The sequence below is a fragment of the Sorghum bicolor genome, chromosome 9 (assembly GCF_000003195.3).
Source record: "Sorghum bicolor cultivar BTx623 chromosome 9, Sorghum_bicolor_NCBIv3, whole genome shotgun sequence".
NCBI lineage: Eukaryota > Viridiplantae > Streptophyta > Magnoliopsida > Poales > Poaceae > Sorghum > Sorghum bicolor.
The window spans coordinates 7471056-7481670 of NC_012878.2; the positions used below are offsets into that span (position 1 = coordinate 7471056).

General features: G+C 38.5%; 1 protein-coding gene and 1 long non-coding RNA gene across 2 annotated transcripts; one reads left to right on the forward strand and one right to left on the reverse strand.

Moving 5' to 3' along the window:
* Positions 129–5728, reverse strand: LOC8064203. Its single transcript, XR_002447284.1, has 5 exons — positions 5439–5728; positions 1518–1575; positions 1367–1439; positions 1215–1280; positions 129–554 (listed from the first exon to the last, which is right to left on the reverse strand). It is a non-coding gene; the product is annotated as an uncharacterized LOC8064203 (long non-coding RNA).
* LOC8064204 (hypoxanthine-guanine phosphoribosyltransferase) lies at positions 8342–10615 on the forward strand. The gene is made up of 3 exons (XM_002439345.2): positions 8342–8922; positions 9696–9860; positions 10140–10615. Exons 1-3 carry the CDS (start codon positions 8413–8415, stop codon positions 10251–10253), a joined length of 789 nt encoding a protein of 262 aa, XP_002439390.2. The 5' UTR covers positions 8342–8412; the 3' UTR covers positions 10254–10615.

A 10615-nucleotide genomic window follows, 5' to 3' on the forward strand; every position in this document is an offset into this window, starting at 1 on the left:
AAACCTAAGTTCTCTGACTGCCTGCTGAATACTGATCTGACGTAATTAGCGTGGATAAAGTAAAGGCAAGAGAATATTAGAACAATGCTTTGGCATAGTCAAAGCATAGATGAACACTTGATTTCGAATTTGGCGTCCAAAGATTCTGATAGCACTATATAGATACAAACTTGACACATCCATAAAAATCTATCACACTATGAAAGTTTTCATGACAAGCATGGAAAGGAAATCGTGAATCCGGTTGCAACAGATAAACAATAAAATGATTCCTCATAAAACAAATGATCAGATTCAAGTTTCCATCATGCAGTTCGGAAAATACTAGATCATACAAACATTTGAAGTCTCCACCAAATTTCTAAATCATAGAAGAAACTTGAGCTGCGGTGGCAGAGTATGGCATTGGAGAAGATAGGCACCATCTAGTCTTCAGCTGAACTCAAAGTCAGATCATATTGCAATTTGAAGTTTGCTTTCTATGGTTCCGTCCTTTGTTTTCCTGCCACAGTTGATTGCTTGACATCTCTCTCCAAATGCTTTTCTTTCTTGTGCTGCATTTATTAATAGTATATGCTGGTTAAATGAGGCAGAGAAGCGTTGAAATGGAGTGACAGAAAAATGAGGCAAAGCTGCCAGAAATCCTGGAATAGCTGTTCATTTAGCACCTGAAAGCAATTTAATCGAAACCAAGCATGTAGTCTGACAAAAAAAAATGTGCCATAGAAAAAAGAAGCATGTAGGGATGACACTGGAAGTACCAAAGTTTTTTCTTTTTACATGAGTCATTTTATGAATCAGTGATTCTTTATGGGAATGTCAGCAACATATGTTCATATATATATATAGGCTTGTAAAATGATAGGAACATAGTACTTCAGCTTAGTCCAGAGAACTAATCGACGAAACATGTCAGCATTTCTATTCTTTTGGGAGTGTGTGTGTGGGGGGGGGGGGGGGGGTATGCATTTCCTTTTTTACGCTGTACCCATTTAGCAGTTCAACATGAAGTGAAGGACTGAACTAAGCAGAGGAGAATTTGGTAAGAATTGGCAGCATGACATGTTAATTTCACCTTATCTTATGGAAAAGTATCTTCTGTCTTTTCCATGATATTTTTCAGTACAGAATGAGATTCCAGCAGTTTGGGGAATCATTTATCATTTTTTTATGAGTAATACATATACGATGAAATCTTAAAAATGGAGTTGTACCTTTGGAAGGAGACCTTCTGCAGACATAAGTTCATACAGTTTGTGCATGATTGCTTCTTCTTCTACCTGTATAACATGGCAGACACAAATTAGTATGCACACATATCAATCTTCTAGATGTATTTAAAAGCTCATACAATCTAGGGATAAACCTGAAGTTTATGCAACTCGTGAGACATTGCTCGGTATGTTCCCATTAGTGCTTGATTTTGTTTCTCCAGATGCCTGCATATCTCTTTTATCTTATATAATGAGCTAAAGTTACAATCCATTTTACTCAAAAGGGTAGTCAAGAAATTTTACTTGGACATTTCAGCTGAATGTTTTGGTTCCATTATCATCAAGGCCTGGATACTCCTTCCTGCAAAATATCCATCAGACAATCATTCCAAATTAGCTAAAAAATGCTACCGAGTTCAGATCCTTCATGGTACACTGCACTATAAAATATACAAGTGCATGACACATGTAACACGTTAAGTCTTTTTATCTGAAGAACGCCTTGCATAGTGATTTAAAAGTGCACAAACTACTCCATGGCACTATTGCTATCGACCATTACTCAAGTTTCAGATTGAAAAAAGATTAAGAAGTTTGCAGTAACAACCAATGAGTACTATTGAAAAATGGTAGAACCAAACAAATCCGTGCATACAAACGAGGAGTTCTTTGTTCAAGAAACAGGCAATCAAATGAGCAACAAAAGTCAGCTTCAGTGTCAGTTAAGCTACGAAAGGCTTGGCAAGATGCCCTTTCTAGTTTTCTAGAGTCATACAACACGTTTTTGAAACCTATATCGCCTCATCAACAACTGAACAATCCTGACAAACCTGAACAGGTTCTTGACAGCTTTTTTACAGATGTGAAAGCCAAATGTTCAGAGGGTTGACTTAACGGGGCATATGAATTAAGCGGCGTTTGGAATAAAGATTTGGATTTGATTGGCAGAAAAGAAAGGCAGGAACATTTTTTTTAAGAAAACTAATCCTTAGAAATAATCAATCCCAGTAAGCTAGGGGTTTCCTTACCAGGAAAAGAGCAAATCAGTACAAGCCCAGACAGACGGGCAGCGAGGAGGAACCAAGGAGCTAGTGAACACCAGGTTGCCAGCGATGTGATTTGTGTGACAAGACAAAGGCAGAATGGGGAGAGGAACAACTACAGGACAAGGGCTCGGAGATTTGTAATATATATATATATATATATATATATATATATATATATATAGGATGCATTTTCCGTACTCCCGGGAGTAATTACTCTCATCTTCAATAAACCACATTATGTATGTATTCATACTTGTTTATCGGTTTGAGTATGTTCATATACTTATAATACTCTAGATCTTACCATGCGAAAAATTTTCAAAAGAATTCATATTTTTTAATATATTACTAAAATGCCACTACTGTAGTATATATAATAAGTATAACCATATACTCTATGTATGCATGCATACTTAACATACATACTACCTTAGATGGTTTAGTATGATCATATACTTATATATAGGATAATTCCTTTGTACTCCCTGCAGTAGTTACTCCCATGTGTATATCTCTAGATTTATGGTGTATATGGCCCGATGAAGTGTATGTAGACGAAATATATGATCATACTAAACCATCTAAGGTAGTATGTATGTTAAGTATGCATGCATACATAGAGTATGTAGTTATACTTATTATATATACTACAATGGTGTCATTTTAGTAATATATTAAAAAATCTCAATTCTTTTGAAAATTTTTCACGTGGTAAGATCTAGAGTATCTTTATAAGTATATGAACATACTCAAACCGATAAACAAGTATGAATACATACGTAATGTGGTTTATTGAAGATGGGAGTAATTACTCCCAGGAGTATGGAAAATATATATGGACACACATACAGCCAGCAAGGGGATACTTCGGGGCTGCTTGACCTGGCCTGACCTGGCTGGCGCAAGCAAAGAATGTTGCCTAGCCAGGGGAGCCAATTTGGCTCTCTCAGGCGGGCAAGGAAAAACTCATCCGTACAAGTCCCAAGTTGCTCAGATAAAGCTTCCAAACAAGCACGCTTGCTCTCTATCTTTGCTTGGTAAGGCTACAGGGTGACTAGTAGAGGAACCAAGCAGCCCCTTTGTCACTCCACAGGCCATAGACCATGGCATCTGTCCGAATCTTTTAAGATTTAGTGAGAGCATCTGGACACACTTTAAATTTCACCTTCTATATCTTCATTTGGTTATCCACTCTAAAATATTTCTCCTCCATATCAATTAAGACCCAAACGGACTAGTCAATTCTCTCCTTCAAATCTTATTTGCCTACATTGTGTTGATATTCAAAATTTTGTAACTGTCTCAAACAATTTAATATGGAGCAGTAAACTATCTAGTTACCTTCGTAAAACTGATTCGTCGCTCCTAGTAGAATCAAAATCAACAAAATAATACTAGAAGTATTCATCAACACCTTTGGCATGATAGAGAAATTGTCTCTTGAATGGATCATCTATGTTCAGGCAATACGTAACCTGAGCACACTGTACTGATTGAAACAACTGCCTACAACGTCCGGAAATAATTGAGCACACAGTAATAATTGTTTTTTTTTTGTTGAACTAATACAGGTTTGAAGGAAAAAAGCACTCAATGCTGCAAGTATGGACGTTTCAGTGCTAAAATCACTTCTTGAATGGACCATCCTCTATATAATCTAGGAGCAGACCAATCCCCATTCCCATCAGTACAGTAGCGCAGTTCTTCCCCAAGATGGGAAAAGAAGAACATCTCCACAAATTGACATTAATCCCATCTCAATCTCGTTTCCCCTTGTCTTACATCCCAAATCAACACAAATTCTAATCCCAATCTCATTGTCCCTATTTTCTCCCATACCAATCAACACAAAAAATACTCCCTAAATTCCTTTGGGCTATAGGGCTGAAGGCAACCCGGACAGGAAGCAGGCGGCGGACTGCTGTGCAGCGCAGTAAGGATGGGGGGAGGGTACAGCGCCTGGGGACGATGAGGACGGGGAGCTCACCAAGACCGCAGAGGAGCACCGGCAGTGGCGGAGCCAGGATTTCACAGCTAGGTATTCCACGTACATAAAATTTTTTGAGTAAAGTCTACTAGCGGTTCTCAAACTTGTTCAACTGTGTCATCTTGGTTCTTAAACTTGCAAGATGCGTCATCTCGGTCTTTAAACTCGCAAATCAACCGTTTAGGTCCTCAAACTTGTTCACTTGTGTAATTCCGGTCCCTAAACTCGCAAATCACTCGTGTACTTTACTAAAAACTTTTCATGCAAATGTATAATAGTAATTACCAAAAGAGTAAAGTCCATCACCGGTTCCTAAACTTATTTGGGTGTGCCATCTCGGTCCCTAAACTCGTAAAACGACCGTTTAGGTACCTAAACTTATCCAGTTGTGTCATCCTAGTCCCTAAACTTGGAAATTTCTCATATAGGTCCTCAAACTTGTTCAGTTGTGTCAACTTGTTTTTAAGTCTCGTCTGGGTTAAAACAGAGTGAATCTAAAAACTCTATATCGAAAAATAACTCATAATTTTTTTCATATGAACTCAAATGAAGATAAACTTTATATCAAAATTATATCCATTTACAACTCTGTAGTTAAAAGGTTTTAAAATTAAAATCAATTAGGGTCCCAAAATTTTTTTTTAAGTTTATAGATTTTGAAATTAAAAATTAAATTTTATGACACTAAACGACTTTAAATAAAAAAAATCAACTATAAAGTTGTAGATCACGTTAAGGACTACAACTTTGATATAAAGTTTGTCTTCATTCGAGTTCATATGGAAAAATTATGAATTATTTTTTATATAGAGTTTTTAGATCGCTTTGTTTCGAACTAGATGAGACTCCAAAACAAATTTAAGGATTGAGATGACACAATTGAACAAATTTGAAGATCTAAACGGCTGATTTCTAAGTTACCTGGATGTCATAGTTGAATAAGCTACTATAAGCTTAGGGACCTAGATGACACAGACAAACAAGGTCGAAGACCTAAACAGTCAAACAGTCAATTTGCAAGTTTAAAAGTTTAAGGACTGAGATGACATGTAGGCACCGGTGGTGGACTTTACTCTTACCAAAAGTACAATCTCTCAACATAGTGAGCTGATATGGAAGTTTTGAAATCCTTAGGATAAAACTTTGTAATAACAAGTCTAAAACGAAATCTTAAATTTCTGCTGTGCTCACCTTGCTTCAACGGTTCAACCTTCAAGGCTCAAGCACAAGCAGCAAGCCGGAGCCAAACCGTGCCGCCGCCCGCCAGGGCCGGGACGCCGGGTGCCGGCCGCCAGGGTTGGGTTGGGCGCAGTCGCGCCCGCGCAGGTCACGCTCGCGCAGCGCCGCAGAGCCAAGGGGAGAGGGCCGAGGGGTAGGGCGCGTGCGAGTGCCGCCGTGCTCGCCCTTTCCTTCCGCCCCTGCCTCCGCCGTTCCCCGCTGCCGGCTCCAGACGCGTGCGATGCAATGCGAGCGGCAGCCAGGAAGCGACGGGAGGTTTTTTTTTTCCCCCTTTGTGGGCCGGTTTCTGTTGGGCTTTGGGCCATATTTGCATCATCTTCCAACTATACAGTTACTATACCATTATATATATATATATGAGAAAATTCCTTTGTACACGTACGTGTAGTTACTCTCATCTTTAATAAACTACATTGTGTATGTATTCATACTATATATATAGGCAACGGATCTGGTGCAAACTCATCTCTCATGCAAACTATGCAAACTCTAATCTGAACTGCAGGATGTTGATCCAAGGGGCGCATGAGAGAGGTGGAAGGAGGGATTTGTAAAAGTGTGATTAAGAGGGCTGTTAAGTGCAAAATTACCCAATCTATCCGTGTCCCTTTGATCAACATCCTATGGTCCAGATTAGAGTTTGCACAGTTTGCACGGAAGATGAGTTTGCATTAGATCCCTTGCCATATATATATATATATATATACAACTTGAATACACTTTGTGGTGGTACAATTATAATTGAGTTGTACTGCCTACTAGGCCAGGCTCCAGAGTCCAAGCAAAACGTGCCTGCTCTTGCCTCGCCGGTCGCCATCCGCCCTGGCGCTCTCCCGGCGTGCTTGTCTTGTTCCTGCGCGGACACGGTAGAGGTTAGAGGGTCGCCGCCGCAAGTCATTCATACGTGCCGGCTCTTAGTCACGTTAAATCTTATGACACATATACATTAAATATTAAATATAAATAAAAAAAATAATTATATAATTTACTTATAATTTGTGAGATAAATTTTTTAAACTTATAGTTAATAATTATTAAGTATAAATAAAAGTACTATGGTATCGAAAAGCTTTTTAACAAGACCTTAGTGGCGGCACCGGGGGTGTTCCACAATAAAAGTGTATTTTTTTTCTTAACTTTCACGAAAGTCCGCTTTTCCTCTCTCAACTCCAAAACCGAACTAATCACCTCCCTCAACTTTTCAAACCATGCATTCTACTTTTCTGGAACGGTTTTGAATGCGGTTTTGCTACAGTAAACAATAATTTTGCTACAATAACGGTGGTTTTGTCTTTTTATTTTTTAATTATTTTGGCTGAATTTTTGAAAAATCATAGTAAATCACAGAAAAAACATAAAAAAATCTAATTTTTTTACTCCACATACGTATATCTACATAGTAAACATATAATACTATGCTTTAGTACAAAATTTTTGCTATAAAGATTTTACCTTTTCCTTTTTTATTTATTTGGCTGAATCTTTGAAAAATCATAGTAAAACATAGAAAAATCATAAAATAAAAAATATAATTTTCTTAGACTCCTGTTGAAAATCAAAGTCAAGAAATAGTGTATGAACAAAGACTTTGAATGGTGGCCAAATTTAATGAAGAAGGAGGATTTTCAAGAATTCAAATACTGTAAAATTTCTGAATGTATTTACCACATCTCTCTATAATATAGGGAGTCACTTTCACCTTTGTAAAAAGGCAATCAAGAAAAGAGTGAAATACAGAACAAGCTTCTTCCTCCTCCATCTCCCTCTCTGTGTGTTTTGCGCCTGTGTTGTGAGAGTGACTGAGCAATCCAGTGACTCGATTTCTAACAACTCATATATATATATATATATATATATATATATATATGACGTGTTTTTTTACATGCGCGTGTAGTTACTCTCATCTATATATCTCTAGATTAAAGGTGTATATGACCGAACGAAATGTATATATACAAAGTATATGATCATACTAGACCATCTAGAGTGATATGTATGTTAAGTATGTATGCATACATAGAGTATATGGTTATACTTATTGTATATAATATAGTAGTGGTATTTTAGTAATATATTTAAAATATAATTTTTTTAAAAAAAAATCGCGTCATAAGATCTAGAGTATATTAATATGAGTATATAAACATACTCAAACCGATAAATAAGTATGAATACACACAATGTAGTTTATTAAAAATAAGAGTAACTACACGTACGTGTACAAAGGAATTTCCATATATATATATATATATATATATATATATATATATATATATATATATATATATATAGCACTATTTATGGCACATTAGATTTGTAATACAACGTATTTTTACAATATACCTAGTTATATTATAAATATCAATATTTTTATAATTTATTTAAATTTAGATTACCTGGATAAAATCTATAACTCTTATAAAGCTAAACCCCACTAGATGAATTCTCTCTTCATGCAAGGTGTCCACATCATTTTCCACTAAGTGACCCTCTAAATATACTATCTCTTCATGCAAAGTGTCTACATCATTCCGCAGTAAGTCCATGTCATCCCATATTAATTAAAAAAAATGATCATGTCATCTATATCATGTGAAATACTTTAAATCTTTAATCTATTAACATACAAGTCATGTACATACACTATTTGTTTCATCACCAATTAATTTCTCTATAATATAACCAAATATTAGTTTTTGTTCTATTAGCTTAGCAATTTTACTAGATCTGATATAATAAAATACATGCAAGTCAAATTTATATGTACATATACATAATAGACTGAATACCATATAATGATTTATTTTTAAGAAAATTTCGCATCAACGCGGGGGAATTCACCTAGTTACAGAAAAGAGAGATTCCATTCAACGCGGCAAGGCACAGAGGTCAACCGAACAGCAACAGGAGTACTCCTACCATAATCATGGCCAACAACACCGCGCTGACGACGCAGGATTCCGGAATCCTGGCACGGTTCCTTAACGACCTCGCGGCATCGCACCCGCGGCGCGACCGCGCCACCTCCACCACGCAGCCCGCGCACCAACGCCGGCCCAATAAATCCCCTGCGCTCCGCGCCCGCCGGCACGCAACCCTAGCCTCCCTCCCCTCCGCCGCCGCCGCCGCCGCCATGGTGAGCGCCGAGGTCGGCATCGACTACGTGCTGTGGACGGAGGCCGAGGTGTCCGCCCGCGTGGGCGAGGTCGCCGCCGAGCTCGCGGCCGACCTGCGCGCGCAGCCGGAGCCCGCCGTCGTCGTGGGCGTCGCCACGGGCGCGTTCCTCTTCCTCGCCGACCTCGTCCGCCGCGTCGACGTGCGGCTCGCGGTCGACTTCGTGCGCGTCGAGTCCTACGGGGCCGGCACAGAGTCCAGCGGCAAGCCACGTATCACGTCCGACCTCAAGGTCGACGTGGCCGGCAAACACGTCGTCGTGGTGAGCGGCTCGACCCCCTACCCGTGAATCGATTTTGTGTGGTTCGCGTATCTTTTGCACTTGTCCTGTGGACTGCGGTGGTGTCCTGTACCAAGAATTAGTTGGCTTTGGTCATTTGGTTGGTAGCTGCCATTTGCTTGTGGAGAGACTCGATGGAAGATAATTCGCGTTACCTCCTCTAGAGTCTAGATTGTTTACCTTCACTCAGTAATTCAGTAGATAGTCTTGTTATTGTGTTTCATGTTCCCAGAGAGTACTAAAAATTTAGAATGGCTGTCCAAACATGACGCATAATTATTTCTTTTATTCTGGACTAGAAACAGAAATCACTGACCTAACAAGATGCTAATAATCTCAAATTGATTAGTGTAGAATATTTTAGGGGAGGGCTAGGAGAAAAGGCGAGCATATATACACTAAGGTGTATAAGATTATTTGACCACTGTTTGTAACTATTGAATAAATACCAGCTGGTAAGGCCACCTATCTCATAGGGCAGTGGGGGCATTTACAGCTACTCTGAATGAAGTAGTTTTGTGTAGAGCATTTGCCAATTTTAAACGTAAATACAGCATTCACATTTTCCCCTTGTATGCAATCTTGTGGTAAGGATCTAAAATATAGGCACCAAGGGAATTATTAATGTGTTGCTTGATTCATGTTTTATATGTCTAGGAATAGTATTCCGTTGAGAAATTTGCTTTGCATTGTGTCAGATTGATATTATGGGAAATGCATTTTGCAAAAATAAATTTGATTTTGTATCTCGGTAGGTTGAAGATATTGTGGACACAGGGAATACTCTGTCCTGTCTCATTGCTCATTTGGAGAAGAAAGGTGCATCATCCATATCGGTTTGTACTTTCCTTGACAAACCAGCAAGAAGGAAAGTCAGTGTTCAGTTAGTGGGGGATGGAAAATTCTACCGAGGCTTTGAGGTACGAATACCACCTGTCTCCGTATTGCATGCACCTCTTGAGAATATGTCCACAAAATGTTATATTGTTATGTAGCAAGTTACATAAGTATATGTAGTTTGCATCTTTCATTGGTAACAATTATAGTACTGAATTTCTTCAAAATAAAAACAATTATATAGGACTGAAAGCTGAAAAGCAATCCTGGGCCGCCCTTTATATTATGAGTAAAATGCATGGATGGTCCTAAGCTTGGAGGTGCGCGGTGTCATCCAGGTTCTAATTCCTTTTTTTTTTCAGTGCCCAGACTACTTTGTTGTTGGCTACGGTTTGGATTATGCGGAGCTCTACCGTAACCTGCCTTATGTCGGAGTTCTCAAGCCCGAGATGTACAAAAAGGATTCAAGCAATTAGATCTGATGTTGTACTTGCACCACGCGCGAGAGATCAAAGTTACAAATGATACAAAGATCTCAGTTACAAATGATACAGAGATCTAGTTTGCTTAATAACTTTGTAAAAGGAAAATGCAGAAATACGGCTAGTTTTACCCTTTTCTTCTGTTGAGGAAAACTGCAGTTTTCCAAGTTTCAGTAGCATAACATTGTTTGCCATTGTTTGTCACCAAACAGCACCCCTGAAGGGAAAGATGTTGTTGCATGTGACATGTTACATTTTCAGTTTACAGGCTGAACAGCTTATCTCATAGTGAGATGTGTCCTTGAAGTTACATTACATCTGGGAGATTTCTTTGTGGTTATCTTAATTCCCTTGAA